Source organism: Camelus dromedarius, chromosome 23, assembly GCF_036321535.1.
Source record: "Camelus dromedarius isolate mCamDro1 chromosome 23, mCamDro1.pat, whole genome shotgun sequence".
Lineage (NCBI taxonomy): Eukaryota > Metazoa > Chordata > Mammalia > Artiodactyla > Camelidae > Camelus > Camelus dromedarius.
This window is the reverse complement of record NC_087458.1, coordinates 25,432,697-25,454,764: the sequence shown is the minus strand read 5'-3', so window position 1 is coordinate 25,454,764 and position 22,068 is coordinate 25,432,697. Positions and strand designations below refer to the sequence as shown.

The following is a 22,068-nucleotide window of genomic DNA, read 5'->3' as shown; positions in this document are numbered from 1 at the left end:
TGAGCAGAAGCTCTGCCCCTGCTGCACAGGCAGGATGCCCTGGCCAGCCAGGCCCACCTGGTGCAGGAAAGGCCCACCAGGAGAGTCCCTACCTGGCTTAGACACAGCCATCCCGGAGCAGGCCCCAGAGGGCAATGCCCTGCTCTGCTGACCGCATGTGGGTGTACTTTCTGGGGAGGAGAGAAAACGCCCAGCTTTACAGGCGGTACATTCCTAATCTCATAAGCAAGTCCAGGTCCCGTCAGCCACATCAGCGACCTTAACTTTTACATTCAAGATGGTGAACTGAGCCGTCCTGGAATTCATGCTAAAGGTAGGAATGTTATTTTTGTTCTAAAAGAAGAAATGGAGAAATGCAGGAGAGCTTAATCACATAAGGTGCCTTCCACTCAGGGAATGAATCCCAGAGGCTTCCACCAGCGGTACCGGGACCAGGGCACAAAGGTACAGCGAGGATCTCGGAGACCAGGGCTGAGTGATGAAGGCACTTCAGCAGATGCCTTGGTGACCACGCCCCTGGGGGAGGCTGCTGTCTGCTCAGACTCTGGAGTCGAGCGGCCCCCACGGGAAGGCCCCTTTCTACACCGATGTCGCCCTGTCACACAAGCTCTATATGGTCTCACGCGGCCACTATCTGACACAGGACAGTAGCACTCACAGTGGCACCCTTCAGGGCCTGCCTCTTGCTGGGATTGGGTGTGCTTCGGTGTTCCTGTCCCCCAAACGGCAAGAACTTGTGCTTCCAAGAGCTGCTTGGTTCCTACACTGATCTGCTTCCAGAAATGCAGCTGCTGCTTTCTACCTCTTCCCCTCCGGGAGGCCTGTCTGTCCGGGGTCGCCCCAGCCAGCTCCAGCTAGAGCGGAGGTAAAGAAGGCCTTCTGGAGACGGCGCTGCCTGCCCCCGCTCTCCTGTCATCTCTCACCAAGCTGCTCTTTGGAGGGAGTGATGCCTCCGGGCCGCCCGCGGGACTGGAGGAGGGGCTCCGGCATCTAATGAGGCCCAGGGCCTGTGTGGCATCTCCACGTTAGCTCAGCATGGCTCTCCAGGGTGATCTGACAAGCGTAACCTTTAGAAGCATCTGCAGCAAGCCATCTGGCGTTGGTTTTTCAGCTATACCCTCTGAGGATTCACCAGTGCTGCCAAGTCAAAGTCATTCTTTTCTGGACACAGCAGCTGCTGAAGTGGGTCACCTTGCATTTCTACAGCATTTCTACAGCCGGCCAGGGAGCAGCCTGGCAAAAGGGAACCTACTTTAAGGTTAGTGACTGGGGTTGTGAGCTGCTGATGCGATTTTGGGAAGAGGAAGTATCCGAAGTATATTTTCACCATCAAGTCTGTTTCGCAGATAGTCTTGCCTGTTTTGAGGCGATCCAACTCAATCTAAGTACCTCTAGAAAGTGGAGCAGGAGGGCTCCATGGCTGTCTGAGGCTTTGGGCCCCAGCCCACATACACATGGAGGAGAATAGTTAGCATCCTTCAAAGGAGCCATGCCTATTTCTAACTAGTGCCGTCCAGCCAGAGAGAGACTAGGTACAAATGTGGAAATAAAAGGGTAGCCTGATTGGTACCTAGGGCCAGGATTTGGGGTCTCCTGAGCCCCTCTCCTAAGGGTCACAACGACACTGAACACAGAGGCAAGCTGCAGCCCCCTGCTCATGCTGGAGTCCATCTCAGAGGTGCCATGAAGGTCCTCAGCCTTTAACAAGAGGGCCCAGCAACCCGGTTAAAGAGCAAGTGGTCCAGTTCTGCTGAGAATCCTCGCTCCCCTAGTGCCACGTGGTGATGGAAACCGGCAGACCAAGCACGCCCGCTGTGCCAAAGAAGCCACAGGCCTTGTCAGCCACAGACGGTTGTGCTGGGGCCTGGGGTGGTCTGGCACGGGCTGGCGGCCTCATTGCAAGCCCAGGTGCATCGGCAAACTCCACGTGTAATTCCTTGAGGTGCACTGTATGTGGAACAGGTACAATGAGGGGGGTGGGATGTCACTCAAGGAGCAGCCACGTTCGTGGAGTGCTGGCCTGAACATCCTTGAACTTGTTCTTGTCCCATCTCTTCACCCCTGGTGAGCTCACCCTCACTTCTGGCTCCAGTATCGCGACATTGGGGTAAGGCCCAATCTGCAGTTCTGACCTCTCTTCTCCTCTACAGATCCTGCATCCAACTCCTGATAAGCAACCCCAGTGGATGACCGTGGGCAACCCCTCCAAAGCCTGGCCCAAACCTCAGCTTCACCCCTCTGCTAAGGCCCCACCAAGCCTCCAGACACCAAGTCAGAACCCTGGGCTCCATCTTGGATGCCTCCCCTCTCATGCTTCCCACATCCGATTGATTAAACGATTAATAGTAAGAGGCAACACCCCACACAGTACTCACTTTATGCCAGGTGCTGTTCTAAACACTTGACAGACATTGACTCATGTAACCCTCACAGCAACCCTGCAAGCCAGGCACTAGTACAATTCCCATGTTGCAGGTGGGGAAACTGAGGCACAGAGACTTCCCCATGAGCACACAGCTAGTAAGTGGCAGAGCCAGAACTCAGGGGTCTGGTTCCAGAGTCTCATCCACTTCTCTGCTGCCTCATTAAGCCTGATGGCCCTGGCGCTTGGCTTGGGCCAAGCGTCTTGTCTCCACTCCCTCCTCCCTCTCACGGCTCACCAGGACCGTGGTGCAGCCCCCTCACTGCCTCCAGACCCCCAGATCCAACACATCTCTGCAGCCAGAAAGGCTTTACTGAAATGCAAATGTGCTCATGCTTAAAATCCTTCGGTGGCTCTTAGCTATTACGGCGGCATCCAGACGGTTCCGCAGGCCTCGCGCCGCGCACCGCAGCAAGTCCCAGGCTCCAGCCGGGCCGAACTCCTGAGCACAGAGCTTCTGCTCACGCTCCACCCTGGGATGCCCACCCCTGCCTCCCTCACCTGCCCAGTGACTGTCTACGTCTCCTTCCAGCCCCAACTTAGAAGCCACCTCCTCTCGAGCCTCCCGTCCTTTCGAGGTGGAGTTGCAGGGTTCCTGCCCTGCACACACATCTTTCCTCTCCCACACCACAGCCCACAGAACTGTGCTGACCCGTCTGCCTGTCTTTCTCCCTGGAGCCTGTGACCTCTGTCCCTGCAGGAAGCTAGGACTGTGTTCCATCACATAACAGCAGCAGGCCTCAGCGAAGGTGTGCTGACGGCCCACAAGTGCCTGACGTGGGAAAAACTCACGCACGGATGGAAGGGAGGCCTGCGCAGCGGCACTTGGGCCAGATCCCATCTCTTCTCGGGCCACAGCCCTCCCAGGCTGGCCCGGCCTGAGCCCCACTCACCGGCTGCCCCGGGCAAGGGCGGGCACGACATCGTGGCTGGCGCGGAGGGGCCGGGTCCTGGCCTTCATGCGGGCTCGCTGCAGCAGATGTTTGGCTTCCTCGTGCCTGGGGCTCAGCCTGGGCTCCAGCTTGGGACCAAAGGTCCTGCAGGGCGGCACAGGGGCCAGCGCGGGCAGGGACGGGATTAGGAGAAAATAACACAGATTAGGAGGGCTTTAACACTGTCGAGCATGGCGGTGCCAGAAACGGCCCTGCCTGTGCAGCGCTCCTTGTCCAGCTCCCATGCAGGGGACACCCAGCCTGGGGCCTGACCCTGCGTGACTCTGGATGGGGCCAGGGAGCTGGCCCACCTTGGACATCTGCTCAGAGGCTGGAGGCAGAGACCCCAGAGGATCTAGAAGAGGGTAGGGGAGTCTCCAGATTATTCTATTGTTCCTTCCCTGGGCAGACAGGGGAGTTATCTGGGAGGAGGGGGAGAGAAGGGCCCAGGGTGGCTGGGCTGGGCCTGTGCCCAGCCAGATGGTCTTTACACGCGTCACCTCCCTCTCTCCTTCTGTCTCTCTCTGCACCCACACACACCCACTCAAGCTCACACAGCACCACCCTGAGCTCCCACTGCACACACAAGGAATCAGGGCTCTGCTCATCACAGTTCTGCTCTGTGCGGGGAGCGACATTTTTCTAAGTCCTGGTGTTTTCTTGCCTCAGTCCCAATCCCAACCTGGCAGGCGTCACTTCAGGGTTGGGAGAAATTAAACTGGACCCACAGCAAGTCAGCAAATGGCTCAATTTTCATAATAATAAGGGTCCTATAGCAGCCCTCACCACCTCCCAGATGTGCTGCCTCCCCAGCCAGTCCAGAGCTGCAGAAAATGACAGCAGCCCTTTTTCAAAGCTGTCTTCTGGACAGTGACACACAGCCAGCGCCAGGTTACAGCGATAACAGCCTCCCACTGGCAAGACTTTCTCTCCTGTAGCTTCTGCTCCCCAGCCAGGCTGGCCGAGGGCAGGTGATCTCTCCACTTGACAGATGAGGGTGTTCTGGAGCAGAAAGAAACATTTGGCACATTGCTCAAGGTCGAGCATCAAGTGAGAGCAGATGACAGCCAGCCCCACTGACTCCAGCATTCTTCCCACGTCCGCTGTCCTCTCCCCACCCCGGGTCCCAGAGCAGTTTGTGGCTGGAGTCAGACACACTCTTTGATGTGACTTCCGCATCCCCCACGGCTGCCCGTGTCCTCACGAGGGAGGAGCCACAGAAGGAGAACTCAGGCAGGAAGAGGCTTAGCCTGGCCTGTATCCTCAGACTGCAGCCAGCCCAGCCCCACGCCTTAAACACCCCTTGTGTCACCCCGAGAAAGGGGCCTTGTCTTGCCAGGGGGACAGTACCAAGTAGTTTCCTAGGTGACAGATAACAGAGATGTGAATGGAAAATGGTACAACCTTGAGGTCTCCTTGGGACATCCTCGGACAAGCTCTGGGAAGTCTGTGATTTTTTTTTCTTTCTTTCCTTCCTTTTTTTTTTTTTTTTCCTTTTTCTCATTATTTGTACCTAATCCTGCTTTGAGGTCCAAGGGAAAAAAATCCTGCCAGAATAAAGGCACCATCTGTGCCTATGAACCCTGGCAGGGCTCAGGCTCAGTTCTGGAACCAGGATGGCTTATGGGAGTGATGTGGAAGTGGGTCTCCAGGCCGCTGCCCTGCAAGAGCAGAGGCCTCCCTCTGCACAGCTCCTCCGGCAGGCAGCTCCTGCCGGCACTGCGGAGAGCAGCTGGGCTCCCTGGGGCTCCGGCTCTGCCAGCAGAGATAATGAGGTTACCAGCCTGGAGACGCCCCTGCAGCCGCGGGCCTCTGGCTGCCAGCCTGTTCACTCGGAGCCTTCCGGTGACAGCTGTGGTTCCCCGGCTGTCGGAGGGCATTTGTCACAAGACCTGGTGGGCAGGCAGGAGGGCCCCAGGCAGCTGGCCAGATGCTGCGAGGATCGGCCTTCCCCCCAGGTTTTTAAGCCATTTTCCAGCTTTGCTGTTTCCTTTCTGCTCCCTCTACTTGGAGCTGTTAATTTTTTTTTTCCATCAGCTGCCCTGCTTTGGTTCCTGGCAGACAAGGCTGGTTTCTACACTGATTAAAAAAGCAGGGTTTTCAGACGCCTGGAGGCATCCATACAGTAACAAACTGAGCAGCGGGAGAACGGCAGCCACCTTCACAGACGGCAGGAAGGTCAGCGGGGCAGGCAGCGCTCGGTCACGGTGCACCCTGGAGAGGGCAGGCCCTGACAGCCCTGTGGCGGGAGGGGGGTCTTGCTCCCAAGTGGCAGAGGGCAAGCAGTGCAGTGCTATGATCCTGTCCCAGTCCAACTGCTCCCCAATCACTGCATCGTACTGTCCGTCTAAGGGGCGTCAACCCCACCAGGCAGACTTCACCTGAGGGAGACTTTCCAGTCTAACCTGACCAGAGCCCTGGAGCCAACCCCTTCCCATCATAAACCATAACCCACAGTCCCAGCTCCTACAGTTTCTCTGGAAATTGCCTGGAAGTGTTGGGGCAGCCCCTGTGTGTGGCTCGGTAAAGGCAATTCCATCTGAGCACAGACAGCTTTTGCCACTGTCTTGAAAGCTTGCATATCTGAGGCTCATGAGCTCAGCAGCTGGGGCACAGAGATAAAGTGGCTGAGTACCTCAGTTTCCCCTTCTGTAAACAGCAGGAGTCACATCAGGGAGAGGACTCAGGCTGCTGCCCTGTAAGCCTGGGTCTGTGGCCAGGTAGTCTGGAGGACCCCAAAGTGGGGTGGGGGCCCTTGAGTTCCTCTCCTCGGGGGTTTGCATCACAGATGTTTGGCCCTAACAAAGCAGCAGTGCCTACTAAGAGCTACAGTGGGAGTTCCAGTGAGAATTCGGGCCCTTCCACTGCTAGCCCTCCAACCCTCAGTATCCTAAGCGTCCTCCCAGTACAAAGGGCAGCACGCTGCTCCCCGCTCCCCTCCACACACACACACACTCCAGTCGCTCCATCTAAGTCAGTGTCCGGGTAGAGAGGCAGGCTCCCCTCCCAGCCAGGCACAGCCAGGGAGGTCAGGAAGACAGAGCAGCCTCTTTCTGCAGCCATCATAATCCTGGATTAAAATAATAAGCTCCGGCAAGTCTGGTTTTAACCCTTTCACCCCAGGAACACGAATTAGGGAAATTAATTTGGAACGTAAAGAGATCTGACATTTCCCAGATTCCAGGATGCAGCAGGTAGAGGGGAAATATGTAGTGTTCAGGACATATAGGGGCCTTTCTGCCTAGTATTTGTGCCACTTTTATATATTAGAAAGCTTTCGGATGACCAAGGATAGAGCGCTCCTACTGTCACACTGTGTGCAGTTTCCTGTGTGAAGGCAAGAGGAAAGGTGGGCTCAGAACTGATTCTGGACCCTGTGCTCCCCAGGAAGGCGGGGGCCCTGTCTGGGCTCACTACCACTGATGCCCTCTTCCCAGGGCTGTAGACACCGACAGGGCAGAGCCTGGAGCCGTGGTTAGAAGCATGGTTCTGGGGCAGCCTGCCCGGGTTCTAATTCTGGGCTGCCACTTACTGGCTCTGTCACCCCGGCAGGTCACTTAGGGGCTAAGGCTCAGCCTCGTCCTCTCCTAAATCAGGGCTCAGTCATCAGGTGAGACTGATGCCCTAACAAGAGCTGAGCACAAAGCCGGGCATCTGGTGAGGTTCACTTGATGTTAGCATTTATTATTATTGCTTTTATAATAAGCACCATTATTTTGTTAAGTTACTCTCGGCCCCTTACTGAGAGCAAAGGATGCAATCCTTGAACATGAACTCAAATCACCTGCCAGAGAGATAGAGCTCCCCTTGTCATCTGCCGGGAAGGCGTGTTTGGAAGTAACGAACCATCCTGACGCTGAAGAGGGCTCGGTGGGTTTTATTCTGGGCCTTCACAGCCCTTGACAGGGCTCCACGGAAAAGACAATTTCCACAGAGCGGGAAGCTGGAGGAGGCTGTTTGGTAACAGAGAGAAGCTGCTGCCCAGACAATAAATAGGCGCTTCTCTCAACAGAGAAGGAAGAGAGCCTCCTTAAGAACGGCCGCGCAGGGTGGGCCTCACTGGACACCTTTAAAGGCATCTGGGTGGAGGCACGCAGAGCTGCTTCCAGGAGAGCAGAGTGGCTCTGTCCTCGCCTTCTTGAAGAAGGCTAGCCGACTCCCTGTGGGCTGTCCTGCTGGTCAGCAGTGCGTGGCCTCCGTGCGAGGAGGCAGGTGACCAAGAGACCCCCACGCAGGGGGCCAGTGGCCAGCTCAACTCTGGAGGCCACGGAGGGGGGCTTCCTCTACCCGACTTCCAGCCCAGCTCCTCACCGATGAATGGTCTTGGGCAAATTAAATTTCTCGAGCCTCTTTATTCATAAAGATTGGGACTGCATAGAGATTTTCATGTGTGGGGGGTACGTGAGTGTGACAGTGGCGTGCATGAAGGTTGCAGGCGGCGCTAGCTGTGAGGCAGGGCATCCTTCCTTGTCCCCAGGACTTAGGGCACTAGGTACCTGGGGGGCACGGTGCGTAGCTGAAAACACTGGCAGGTGGTTAAATTGAATGTTTTTCTTTTTAGTTCTAGTCTGGGCAGGTTTGGGAGTGGTAAGGGGACTGCCTCTAGTTTTCCTTTGTGTCCGTACACCTGAGTCTGTGCGCAGGATGGGCAGGAGCTCCATTACCCCCTCGCCGGGGGTGCTGGCAGGTACACCCACAGCCCTGTGAGTCCCGGGGGCGGTTCAGGAGAGTCTCTCCTCCCCTGCTCACCCCCAGGGCTTCTCATGACCCCCTGAGACTAGGACCCAGAAGATCCAGAACCTGACCAGAGAACCAGAATGATCTCCAGACCCCTCACCAGGCTGCACGGGCACCAGGGCACAGCAACGTCCCAGCACGGCCCGGAGCTGAGGTCAGACCAGCAGGAAGGGCGTGGGCGCGGCATGAAGGAGACAGTAACTGTCTCTCCATTTCCTCCTGCCCTACTTAAAATCTAAATTCCAAGGCTCTCCATAAACAGCCGCAGCCCACCTCCACGCCCTGTATCCTGACGGTGTCTTCCACGCAATCCGCCTCACTCCTCTCCCATGCGTTCCTGCAGGTCTTACCCATCTGGAATGTCCTCTCCATCTGCATCCATTCTGACCAAGCCCACAGGGCTGTCCAGCCCCTGGAGAGCCCTCACTCACACTTGTGCACGCGTGCCTCTGCCAAACACTTTCTGAGTGACTGTTCTGTGCCAATACTTGGCAGGCACCAGGTCCCAGACACGAGAACAGCACGGCCCCTGCAACTGAGGAGCTCCAGAAGGAGATGCCCCGGCAGCAGCTGTGGCCGAAGCTGGGGCAGGCAGAGCGGGCAGTGAGAACTAAATGGGAATTCCGTCTGAAATTACGCACGGAGGGAGGGCAAAGGAGAGGCTCCAAAAATGCTCGTTAATATATTAAGTTTTAAAAACCCAAGATTTTCCCACAGCTGTGGTCCTGACCACTTGAGCCACAGGCCAGGCCTCTGAAATTCCTGAGGGCTCCGTCTGCCGCTCCTTTAAACTGGAGTCTACAGGGAGTTTTGATCCCAAGCCATCCGAACAGGGGCCTGGACATTGGGACCCGCCAAAGTCTGAGTTGCGGCGGTCTGGCACCCTGTTCCTTCTCTTCTCGTGACAAAGTGTGCACACCAGAGACTGGGCTCCCAGCTCTGAGTGTCTGTCTCTGTATCTAGAAACAGACACGATTCCACCACAGGGATGAGGGGGACATCAACAGCCTGGAAATCCTCTGAGCTTCCCTTATCATTATAGCCCAGACACCCCTCCTCCTTCATCCCACAGCAGAGCACTGGTTAAAGCCCCTGCAGACACGCGTCAGGATCTGAGCCCCCAAGCGCTCGTACACAGAAGGCCCTGGTTTGAAGCAGAGCGGGCCTCTCAGGGGGCCACCCCGGCATGTGCAGCCACCCGGCGCTGAGTGCCTTTTACATGCCGACTTCCCTTCGGTGCAGGGCCTGGGGTGAGCACTGCACTGACTGCTGCTGCTCCTCTGCTTTCACATACTTTTTGCACAAGCGGGGTTAATTTGCAATCCAAAGGCAATCTGTAATCCTGCTATGCCCTCCTCTCAGGGCCCCAAGATAGGGAAGAGGCCCAGTTGGCCACTTTACAGAGAGTGGGGACGGGACGCCACAGGGCTGCAAAGAACGGATGAGGCCAGAGCTGGCCCTGAGCAAAGTGGCCTCCCCTCCCCCATCTCTGATGAGCCCAGTGCCCAGACATGGCTGTGCGCAAGGACACTGATGGCAATGACCCCGGTTGGTCCTTTATGAAGTGCTCACCTCAGCCTCTCCCCCCTAAATCAAAACCCCATTTCCCAAATCATGTCAACAGTGACTTAGGAGGGAAACAAGCTCATCCCCAAGCCATCCACCCTCTTTGTCTATACCTGGGAGCGCCCGGCTGGGGAAGCCTGACCCACGGCAGGGCCTGCAGGGTACAAAGAGGGCAGCCCGTTGCCTACTGGTTAGAGCGCGTGGGGCTGAGCAGCTCGGGGTGCGAATCCTGGCTCCCACACTTAGCAGCTGTGTGGCCGGGCAAGGCGCTTAGGCTCTCCCCGGAGGGGCCTCTCAGTGAGAGAACAATGGAAGTGGATAAAGCCAGGGTGCGGCACGGTGCAAGGGCTGGGAATGAGAGCAGGCGCCGTCTTCCAGAGGGAGGGGCTGGCCGCCGGGGCGTCCCGGTCCTCGGAGGCTGAGCCTCCTCTTGCCCCTCAGTAGAGGGGCTGCCCTGGGGTGGGGGAGGGAGGTCTCCTCCGCATTTGACTCTTCGCATTGAGGGTCCTGGGGCATTTTGGGTGTTCCCTTAGGATCTCGGGGGGCTTGCTCGTGACCACCCTGCCACAAGTGGGGTCAGCCCCTCAGTCAGACACTGACGGTCTTGGGCTCTGTGGTCACTGTCATTTCATGGCTTCTTGTCTTATCACCATGCAGCGCGGTAACAATTGTGGACGTAATTAAATACATATTGGGTCAACTTGGTCTAAATGGCTATTTGGCTGCAACACTGAACTGCACTGATGCTAAACTTGACTGAGTGGGAAACTGGACCTTTAGGCCTCAAACGCTGAGAAGATCTGAAGGGGTCACTGCCAGAGCACGTCCTGACTGATGTCCTGGCCCCCTTCGGTATGGCCATTGTGATGGTGGCCTCAGTCTCAGAGCACTCTGCTGCCCAGGGCCCCAGCCCCTCAGTACAGACCCTGAGCCCAGGACTCTGGTCCCACGTGGCCAGGGGTGTAGAGCCGAGGGAAGTGTGCATATTTCAAAGGTCTCTTGGGAAGTTCACCTGTACAGAAGAGGCATCAATAAATTCATCCTGCCGAGGGGAGAGACGGAACCCTGCGGTGTCTTAGGGACCGCTTTAACATCTGCCAGGGAGACTCAGGAGCCAAATGAGGACCCCCGTCCCAGGGGTCTCGAGACATGGCTGCTTTTCCCCCCATCCTTGAGCTAGACATGCTCTCTGACCCTTCAGCCTGGGTGTCTACTCAGCCGGGGCCTGAGTGTAGATCTCCAGTAAAGGACCTTGGGGCGCTCTGAATGACCTTCCAAACAAGTCAGAAGACAGTTTTCCCTGTGCCAGCTCTATGCCTGGATATACGCTGAGCAGAGTCCTAACGCTTACTGAGCGCCCCCCTCCACTTCATGCCACACACGCACACGTGAGATCATCACACGACACACACATGCACGCACATGCACGCACACGCACACCCTACCTGACCCTAAACTGCTGCAGATCGCCTCGCAGGTGAAACAGTCCAGAAATCCCTACTCTGAGGATTCTCCACAAACGCCATCTCCCTGCAGGGCTGGGGGAAGCCTCTCCCGGCCCCAAGGTTGAGGGTCCTTTCCTTCAAAGTGGATGTTTTTATCGCTTGTTATCCAACAGGTGAGGCGGGGGCTTCGGCTTCTCCTTGCAACAGTGACTGCTGGACAAAACCCCCCATGGCACATCCTGCAGCTGAGCCTCCCTCCCACCCGGGGAAGCAAGGGTGGGGGTGGGGGCGAGAAGCGGCTGCAGGAGGACGGGGCCCTGCCTCCGCTGGACACAAAGGTACATCTGCCAGGCTGTCTTCTCTGCGGCTCCCCAGGGAAGGACAAGGGGACAGGGCAGGACCACGGTCACACTCCTCCACGCCATGGCCGGGCGAGGTAAGGATGTCAGGAGAGGCTGAACATGGTGGTGATGGAGGTGGGAAAAGACCCCTGGCAGAAGAGGGCAGCCGTAATTCCAAATCATAAATAATGAGGGACGAAGGAGCCAGGCAGCCCCTTCTCCACCAGGCCCATGGCCAAGGCCACTGAGAAGGCCGGGAGCCCAGCAGAGGCTGAACCGCCCCAACCTGGGCAGCCCTCATTTTGTGAAAGCAGGACTGGGGGGCCCTGTCCCCGAGCTCTGAAGGGGAGGTCACACTAAGTGCAGTTTATGCAGGGAGTGGCCTGATAATGGAGAAGGGACCTTGTTGATCTCTGCCTCCAGGAGAAACACCAGACCCTCAGGAGGGTGACGTCACTGCCCAGCTGGGGAAACGAGGCCACTCCCAGCTCTGGGACCCACTCAGCTTCCTGCACCAGGAGCTCAGCAAAGACTGAGGGTGAGGCTGAGCCCTGCGCAGCCACCAGCTTAGGCCCACTGATGGCCCCTCCCCTGGCCCGCAGGGTTACTCTTCTCCTGCCAGGTCAGGACACTGCCCTGCCCCCACCCCCCCAGGTGCCCAGCTTCCCCAAGACATTGGTGGAGGGACTGGAGCAAAGTCTGGGAGGCTGGAGGAGGTGAAGTCCTTTACACCATGCAGCACAGCCCCTTGACTGGGAACGGAACCGGTGGAGTCAAAGCCTTGTATTCGCATCCATCCCCTAAGGACTGTTGCATCCAGTATCTTGTGTTCAGCCTCACAACAGCCCTGGGAAGTACGTCACACAGGCACAATCTAGCCTGCTTTAAAGATAAAGCGACAGAGGCCAGGGCAGGGAGGTGAGTCCCAAGTCGCAGTCGCTCTTTGCACTGAGCCCCGTTCCCCTTAGTTCTGCTCAAGTAGCAGGGGCACGGCCTGGGCCACAGGGGTGGCCGGCACCTTCTAGGAGGTCTCCAGGATGAGGCAGGTGGTCTGAGGGGCAGGGCTTGCCCACCCCTCCAGGTCTCCTACACTCCTGATGCTGCATAAATGAAAGGACAGGCATGATGGCCAGGAGGAAGGGAAAGAAAATGTGTGCAGAGCCCTTACCTGCTCTGGTCCGAGTCCTGCAGGGAGATCCCGGAGTCCCAGTCAATATCCCCTGCTGGTCGCTCTGGGACCCAGAACAGAAGCAAAGATCAGGGGAGAGCCAGAAACTGGGCTCTCAGCTGCCACTTAATGAACATCAAAGAGAAAGAGCTCTCCAGAAGACATTTACTCCCCAGATAATTCTGAGCCCTGCTTATGTGTCTCTCAGCCTCAGGACAGGTGTGGTGACTGCTGGTGGGCATTGTCATGGCTGAGGGGCCCACGTGGGTCCTCTCAGGTGCCAGGTGAGGAGTGGGCTCTGGGGATGGGGAGGAAGGAAGGGAAAGAGCCGTCTCTGAGGCCTGGACACCTGCAGTCATGCTACCACCTAAGCTCCGCCCACTGACCAGCCACTGGACCTCTGTGGAGAGCGGCTCCTACCAAGAGGACAATGAGGTCCGCTAGGGGATGTGAGTGTGTCATCTGAGGGAGGTGCAAAAAACCACTCTAGAAAGAGCTATAAGCCACAGGAAAGACATTGTGGTAGCCTCCACCCCAAGGACAGAGAATGGCCTCCCACTGGCCTGGGATCAGAGGGGCCTTTAGCAGACGGGACTGGCTGTGAGGTGGTAAAGAATACATGTCAAAGCCAAGAATAAGAGGACATCCTGATGAACTTGGTGACAGGCAGCTGTGCTCCCCTTTCCTGCCCCCTCCTTCCCCCTTCCCTTCTGCTGGATCCCCTCTGGCTGCCCCCACCACCCAGACCCACAGCGTGGGCCTTACCTGGCACAGCTCTGTCCCAGGATGAAGTCCAGGCTGGGATCCCCACCTTGGGGGGGCCCTGCCCCCCAACACTCAGCATCTCCTGCAGCAGAAGGCGATTCCTCTCCACTCGGTCAGACAGGGACAAGGTGCTGCCCTCAGTGCCCGGGGCTCCCAGGTCTCCAGCCCTCCAGAGCTCCCCCAGCAAGGCTGGCCTGGGGACACAGTCCTCCTCGGAGGTCAGAGACAAGCTATCCAGGTCTCCCCTCATGACTAGACCATCCTGCAGTGGGTATGACCTTCCTTTCCTCCGGTTGGGCACATGGGTGGTTTTGCTACAAGGCCCAGAGCCCGCAGGCCGGCCTGAAGTGACTCTGCGGGTGGGGCTCTCTTGCGAAGAGCCAGGCCCTGGCTGCAGAGCCCTGTCGTGGTCAGGCCGTGTCCGAACCGCTTCTGGAGTCCAAGGCCTCCTCTTGTTCCAGCACTCAGGCCCGGGAGCAGGAGGCTTGGGAGGCCCAGGGCCCCCATTTCTGGAGGACTCCTCCTCGGTGACGCTTCTGCCCAGCTGCCCAGCACCGGGGCTCTGAGCATGGAGGACCACCACAGCACTGGGCAGGCCAGGGCCCTCCAATGGAGTCCTGGTTCCCCCCACCTTGACGCGTCTGCATTTGGGTTTCTTGAGGTTTGGCCGCTCGTGGGAAGTGAGGCAGGGGCTTGCCCCCTGTTTGCCTGCTGTCATCTTCTCCTTCAAGGCTCTCACCTTGGACTCCAGCACCGAGGGGCTGCTGTGGAGCTGTATACCCCATGCCCCGGGAGGCTGGGGGGCCATTAGGCTGGGTGTTCTGTCTTCTTGAGGACAGGGCCAGTGTCTTGGGAGGTGTCCATTCTCCGGCTGTGGCTCAGGGCCACTTCTCTCCACAGCTGACGTCACCTCCATGGAACTGGCTGTTCTGCTCCCTGTTTGGGGCCCTCTGGAGGAGAAAACAGACAGAGCTCCTTAGACTCAGCACCTGGCCAGCCCCAACCACCTCCTGGGTCCCAAAGTGCCTTGGTAGTGAGCCCTGTCCCGAGGTAAATAACTTGGGGTCAGAGCAGGTGATGCCCCCTGGATACTGTGAAATCACCTCAAACAAAGAGTACAAATCATTGGATGGTACAAATAAGGTATTACTGAGTTTTTTCTTCCAAATTCGAATAGTGGTCTCATTTTCCTACCCCCATTTTACAGGTGGGGCACAATGAAGCTTCCAACAACAACTAATCTTCTGTCCAATGTGGACCAGACTGAAAATGGGGGCCAGGTTTCCTAGTCCCTGGCTCATTTTGCTGTCAGGTGGTGTCCGGGGAGGATGCCAACAACTGCTAATAGCCAACAAGCTCTTCCCTTTCCAAGGCAGAAGATGGACTTCAGGAAGGTACTACCCAGGATCTGACCCTCCGGTGGAAGGTGCTGCTGTGCACAAGCCACAGGACGGCAGCGTGGGGCTGTGCCCACAGGGCGGCCAGGATCTGTCACCAATGCCTATCAGCCTCTGCTCTCAAACACCCTCTCCCAGATTACTATCCTCATTTTCACAGAGAGACTGAGGCACAGAGACATTAGGCGACAAGGGTGCTAAGGGAGGCCCGGTTTGGAATGCAGAGCTTCTCCTCCCGAGGCCCGGGCTCTTTCAAAGCGCTCAGTGACCGTTTACTCATTCACCACTTGTTCTTATGAGAATATTGGTCTAGACAAGTTAAGTGATTGCCCAAACCACACAGCTCCTTGGTGGCATGGCTGATGTCAGTGTCTTCACAAGAAATAGAAGTGAGCACGGGATTTTATCCCCCAAGATGTTCTGTACACACCTACATGCCACAATGTCTTAATATTTCTCCTGCTCTCTGAGCACGCTCCTTCAACAACATACATCTAGATACGTCCCACTTGAAGTAAACTGCATGTAGACTCCATCCAGGGTATGGCTCCATGGTAGAGTACCGGCTTAGCATGCACCAGGTTCTGGGTTCAATCCCCAGTACCTCCATTCAAATGAAACATAAAAAAATAAAAATCTATATTTACATAAATTACAAATTAGGAGATAATTATTCACTTCATATATTGACTAAACAGTCACCACAGGATTCTCTTATATGCCAAATCCCTCTAATCATTTATTACAATTCAATTTATACATGTTTCAGGAATGCTTACATTTCATAAAGCGAAACACACACACAGTGTGAAAAGCTACATCAGTTTTCAGCCTGTGAAGTTTAAGGACTGTCTTTGGACTAAGACGAGATCATTTACTCTACCAGTTAACCTATAATTTACCCACTTCATCTTCGCAGTCCAACCACCCATTCCTCTCTTCCAAGGTTCAATCCAGAAGGCAGGGGATTCGAATGCAAGGGGGAGCAATTTCAGTCACAGGAAAAGAACTTTCTTTTGGGTAAGCTGTGGAACAGCATTCCAGAGCCAATCCATCTCCGGAGCCGGGAAAGGATGAGAGCTTTCTCACTGGGGACCGCGGGGTACCGACTGGTGCGGCTTGGAGCCGCCGGAGTCTACGGCCCAAGTGCTGTTCTTGCTCTAAGTGGGAAAGGCTGAAATGCAGATGGACGTGAAGGCTGGGCCTCCCCCGTGACCCTTCCTTCCCGCTCCCCGCTACCGCCGCCTCCTCCGTACTCACTGAAGGCTGCCGCCGGCAGGTCGGGCTGCCGCCTCCATCCCCTCCATCCCCGGGGGAGGCCAGGCCCTCCTCTCGCCCCTTCTCCCTCCCAGGCTCGCTTCGGGGACCGGGGCGCACAGGCTCCGGCCGGGGCTCGGGGAGTGCGGCCCGCAGGCCTCGGCCCTCGGGGCGCGCCCGGCTCGTCTCCCAGCTCTGCGGGCCGCCCCGGGGTCCGGGTGGGGTCGGGCCCGAGCAGCCGCCCCGCGGGCCGCGGCCTCCCTCCGGGTGCGGGGAGGGGACGCGGGGTCGGCGCGGAGGGCGCGGGAGGGCAGGAAGCGGCATGGGCGGCTAGCTCATGGCTCGGCCACCAAGGGGAGCGAGGCCAAGCCCGGCGCCTTCCCGGCCGGGACGGGAAGAGGGAGCGGGAGGGCGGAGAGGAGGGGCGGCGGAAGGGGCTGGAGGGGCGGCCCTCGCCCCCACCCCGCCCCGCCGCCTTGCAGCCCCGCCGCCCTCCGCGCCGCCGCGCCCCGGGGGCCGGCCGCCCGCCCGCGCCCGGCCGAGCTGCCTTTCCCGCCGGCGGCGGCGGCGGCGGCGGCGAGCGAGGCGCCCCAGACGTCTAAGCAGCCAGCCCGGCTGCGAGTCTGGGGACTCGGGCGGGGCGGGGGCGCCTTCCGGGCCGCCCGACCTGACCCCTGGCGGCCCGGCTCGCCCGGCCCGCCCGCCGAGCGCCCGCAGCCGAGGCCTCGGGGAGCGCGCGGGCGCGGGACGCGGGTCCACGCGGGCAGAAGCTGCGGAAACACCACGTTCTTCCCGAGGCTCCCGAGAAGGCGTGTAACCCTACACCCGGGCGTGGGGAGGAGGCTCGGCTGGCGGCTGGCGGGGTGGAGGCTGAGGAATGCCCATTGTTTAGACAACTTTTCCGGAGGAGTCGCCCTCCCCAACGGCCTAGGGCGCCGGCTTCTCAGAGGTCAAGGTCATTTGTGCCCACTTTCCAGCGGCGACGTGAGGGGGACAGAGTGGACGCGGGTTCCCTCATCCTGCCCTGCTAAGGGGAGAACCAGGTGCCTGCATCGACGGTCCCCTTGGATAGGGATCGATTTTCGGGGTCCTGGGGACTCCTGAAGCCACCTGGTCACTTTTTCCAGACCTGGGAGGGAGTAACAGCAACGGACTTTACCTGCAGCTGTGGCTCCAACCAACGGAGCTTTCGTTCTCTTTCCACCCAGAGGGAGGGGACGGAGCCTCAATCATTTCCAAACCCGTGTTCCACAACAGACGGGAAACAATAAGAGTCAGGACTCAGGAAATTCCGGAAATCTCTAGAAAGGGAAAGTGCTCGCTCATCTTTCCTTCTGCCAACAGGCCTCACTTTTAAGCGGGGCTGCGCTCCTATTTGTGCTGATACACTGCAGTCACCATCTAGATGACAGGCACAGTAAGGACCCACTGTGTGCTGAGTGTGGGTGCAGCCGCAGCCCTGAGCCGTGGTGGGGAGGCCTGCCCTTGAGTGGGTGGGGTTACCCTGCAGGAGGGGAGAAGGGGGCATCTGGGGAAAAGCACACAGGCCTGAGAGCAGCTGTCTGGGGAGCTGTGGGTGGACTAGACTTGGGCTAATTTAGGAACCTGGGAGGCTATCTAGGGCAAACCTTCTGTGTTACAGGACAGGCCCAAGGTCACACAGCTCTGGGGACAGGTGGTCTCCAGAGTTGTGGGTAATTCTCTTGCGGTTCATCCCCCGCCCCCTCCATATTCCCAAGAGCAAGCGGTTCCTCCAACAGGGCACCTATCACCGCTCTGAGCTTGTTCATACTGATCACTTCATAATATGGTAACGGGTACCATTTCCAGAGGGAATCCTGTGCACCTGGCATCAGGCTAAGCACCTTCCATTCCTTATCTCATACTGCAGCCTTGAGAGGTGGGTACTGTTCCCTGTCTCCTTTCACCAGATGAGGAAACTGAGCAAGGTAACCTCCGCAAGGTCAAAGAGCCAGTAAGTCCAAGACCCTCCCATTAACCACACAGCACAGCTATGTTGCCAGCATCCTGCATGTTCAACATGGGAAGATTTAGTTTAAAAAAACAAACAAATTGTGAAGTGCTGTGGTAGTCTAAATCTGCTGCCAGGGTGGCCTGGCCCTTCCTTTCTGACTGCTTTTTTTTTAATTCATTACTTTTTTTTAGGGGGGAGGTAATTAGGTTTAACCACTTATTTAACTCTAGAGGAGGTACTGGGGATTGAACCCAGGACCTTGTGCATGCTGAGCATGCACTCTACCACTTGAGCTATCCTCTCCCCCTGGCTTTTCCTTTCTGGATCCTTTCTGCCTTCCTAGTCTGCCCCCCCACCCCAGGTAAAATCCTCTAAACCTGAAAAGACTCCATCCTCTGCTCCGCGTGCAATGTCAACCCCACCAGCAGCGATACTATTACTGTTATTCGGGACCTCCTATGAGGCAAGGCATTCCACATAGGATCTTTTCCATCTTTACGACAACCCTGCAAAGTAGGCATAGTGTATCCCCACTTCAGGGATACGGAAATCGGGGTGCAGAGAGGATAAGGGACTTGCCCCAGGTCACACAGCTCCTATAGCCAGAGTCTGAACCCAACTCTGCCTCAGTCCAAGATCTTCTCCCTGGCTTCCTTCTTTCAGAGGCGCCACTTTGGAGCTCACCCTTAAAGGTCCAGCTCCATGCCTCCTGCTCCCACCCCTCCCCCAGAAGTTAATGATCCGTAAGGCGAGCTTCTGAAAGTTCTAACAAAGGCTTAGTATTTAAAGGAAACCTGTCCCCAACCTTTTAAGATACAAACAATCACCTTCAATTTACTCATAAATTTGTCATTTTGCACTTAATATGGGGGTGGGAGGAGTGGGATGTCCTGTCTACTTAGAGGGTTTAAAAGGCACCTGTCCTAAAAACACCAAGAAGCAAATCCTTAGAATGCTGTTACATTATCACGGCATTCGCATGTCTGAGGGCACTTCTCATTCACCTGGGTTCTGTTTGGTTCAGCAAATAGCTCTTGAGTTCCTAGTGAGACAGGTAATAGGGAAACAAAATGTAGGACCACAGACCCTGCCCTTAAGGAATTTCGGGTCAAGTTGTGGAGTAGGGGGAGGGGCGGGTGCATAAACTTGCTGCATAGGTGTCCCATCGAGGTGAGCATAGCGTGGAGGTGTGGTGGTTCACAGGAACAGCTCCATTGAGATGTGTGTTGTGTGTAGGGGGTGTCACAGAGAGCTGCGTCTTGCAGAATAAGCAGGAACTAGCCAGACAGAGGGCACGGGGTGGGGGAAGGCATTTCAGGAGAGATTAGCATAAACACAGGCATTGAGTTGTTAAACTGCCTGGTTTAAATGTTAAGTGTAAAAATTAATCTGGGAAAGGCTGGGGAGGGGGTGGTGGGGAGCGGCAGCAGAGCCTGGTTGAGGACCTCAGGCCCGGGGTGAGGAGCCTGGACTCCGACCTGTGAGGTGGGGGTCCCTAGGGGGTGGCCTGCCCTGGGCCTCAGCCTGTGAGTCTGGCATGTTTCTGGGCTGGGAACTGCCTCATTTTCTTAAGTATTGGACCCTTTTATTACCATCTTTCCGAAAGAAATCTAGAAGGAACACAGATGTAGTAGATAGCAATCTCGTAGTCCCCTTGCTCATCTGAACCCCCCGGGAAGCCCGGCACCCTAGGAAGCCTCCCCCCTCCTACCCCCCTCCCCCCAACGTGCTCTGAGCGTTCAGCTTGAAGAAGGAGCCTTGTGGGATGTGGAAATAGGATTTCACTTAGGATGGAGGGAAGGGGCAAGACAGTCCTTCGAGGTCACTCTGTTAGAGCAGGGATGGGTGGGAGGGACGCCTCTGCCATCCCTCCACTGTGCTGCCTGAAGGGGCCTGTCCTGCTGGAAACCAGAATTTCCTGGTCGCTCCTGTCCTGGTCATGGGGCACATGGTCCAAGAAGCACTCAGGTAACTGACCCTGGCACCACTCCTGGGGGCGCTGTTCACTGCCCCGGGGCCTTCCCTCAGGTCCTCATCACTGCCTCCTAGCAGAGGCCCAAGAGTGTCGGGACTGGTCCCCCACGACTTCCCAAGGGCCAGGCTGACCAGTGCCTGTGTCGACTCCCCTGGGACTCTGCTGAAAAGGCTGGTTCTGAAGTCTCGGCTGTGGGGACTCTGATTCCTTAGTTGGAGGTAGGCCCAAGAATCTGTCTCCTAATAAACTTCCCTGGTGATTTTGAGGCCCAGTCAGTTTCAAGAAGCACAAGTCCTCATGTTAAAACTCAAACTCCTCCTTAGGCCTCAGCTCTCACCACCCTACAGTCATCCTGCGTGCCCGCCAGATTGAATTACGTCTAGTTCCCGAGAATGGCCACACTGGTTCATGTCTCCCAGCCTTCGCCCAGTCTTTCCTTCATCCTGAAACCGCTGCTTCGCTCCACACATGTACCCATCCCAGCCCAATTTGGCTGTCTCCTCCTCGACCTTCCACACGCAGCTCAAACGTCGCCTCTGCAGGGATGCCTTCCCCAGTCTGCTCTCCAGCCCTGCTAACCTGGGTTAGAGCTCTCTGGGCCTGCCTCACTTCCGCCAGAGCACTTATCACACTCAGCTGTCCACATCTGACACTTTGCAGAGTGCTTCCAGATCCATATCCGTGTTCCTGGCCCTAACACGTGGCCACCACATCAGAGGTATTGACTAAATTAAATGCCACGAGGTTAAATGAAAGAAAAAAAAATCCCTACCTGTTAAGGATGCGGAAGAGGAGAAGAGGGAGCCCCCTGCTTGCAAAGGTCATTTCCAGAGGATTTGGTCCATTCATTCAGCCTGGCCCGTCTTGCCCCAGGGCCTGTGAGAAAGCCGGTCACTGGCAGGGCCAGGACCAGCACCCAGGCTTCCTGGCTGGCTCCTGTTTACACCTGATGCTCGGGCCTCCTCACACCTGCCCTGCCTCTTTTTTCCCCACAAACAGCCATTGATCACAGAGGTGCGGGCCTTACACTTCAATTCTGAGTGAACCTGGAAACTTGGAGATAAAATAGCTCTCAGAAGAAGAAACGGAGCAGGAAGGGGAGAGGAGAAAATGAGAGAGAAGACATCAGATACACAGAATCAGGCAACATGACAACTGGGCACCTCCAGACAGCAGTTACCTGGTCCTCTAGTCCTGCCTCTCTGCAACTCCAACACCCGGGCACACATGTGAACACACGATGCCACGCTCTCCTTCGCCACGCATGCCTGGATTGAGTAAGACCCAGGAAGAACAAAGGCATGGTTCCTACCTGGTCGGGGTCTGCTTGTCCCGCTCCCCCAGGCGGGCGGCCAGGGAGCCTGCTGGGAGGGCTCGGGACCTGCCCTGGAGGTTCGGACTCCAGACTTCACTGCCTTTGATGCACACACACCCTGGACCCACCCCGACTCTGCCTGAGTCCAACTGTGGCTTTTCATTTCATAATCCTAATCACAGGGAAACGACTGGGATTAGGAAAAAATTTTTATACTGTCCCTCCAACTCCACCACACCTGCTCTGTGGGAGGCCCTCACCAACATGGGGAGAGGGCACCCAGCTTCACTCTGTCCGTCAGTAACCGCTGTCATCTTGGCCAAGTCAGTTTTCTCATTAACAGAAAGAGAGCAGATTCAGGGAGAGAGATCCCGGAGGACGGCTGACAGCTGAAGTCATGTTTGTGACAGCTGTTGATCTTGAGAAGAGACAGAAAGTGCTTCGTACTGTGTTAATAGTTCAATTAAGACATATGAGAGACTATGAAAAAAAATATTAGTATCATCCTCACACCAGTAGTTCAATAAAAACTATCATTATTTCAATGAAAGTTAAAAAGTTATTTGACAAAATTTGACACCGTGCCTGGAAACTCCAGGGCCTACGTGTGCAGCCATGTCGGTGTGCAGCCATGTCATTAAAAATTAATGCTAATTCTGTGGAGGTTTATTAATAAGAAACAATGTTTAAAAGGGGCAATGTTGCTCATTCTGGTTCTGAATGAGTCTTTTATACAAAAAGTTATAACCCTTGAATCAACTATACTTCTATTT

General features: G+C 56.5%; 1 protein-coding gene across 3 annotated transcripts in view; it reads right to left on the bottom strand.

The window, feature by feature from the left end:
* Positions 1 to 16,482, bottom strand: part of KIAA1614 (KIAA1614 ortholog) — a 36,113-nt gene extending 19,631 nt beyond the window's left edge. For 2 of the 3 annotated variants that reach the window (XM_064478053.1, XM_064478054.1), the window contains exons 1-4: positions 16,034 to 16,482; positions 13,377 to 14,326; positions 12,612 to 12,675; positions 3,316 to 3,459 (exon numbers count right to left, since the gene is read on the bottom strand). In XM_064478053.1, coding sequence (XP_064334123.1) covers positions 3,316 to 3,459; positions 12,612 to 12,675; positions 13,377 to 14,326; positions 16,034 to 16,080 — 1,205 coding nt within the window. In that variant the 5' untranslated portion in view covers positions 16,081 to 16,482. Of the gene's footprint in view, positions 1 to 3,315; positions 3,460 to 12,611; positions 12,676 to 13,376; positions 14,327 to 15,675; positions 15,948 to 16,033 lie in introns of all 3 variants that reach the window. The other variant, XM_031435655.2, reaches the window with a different exon arrangement.
* Positions 16,483 to 22,068: the final 5,586 nt, after the last annotated feature.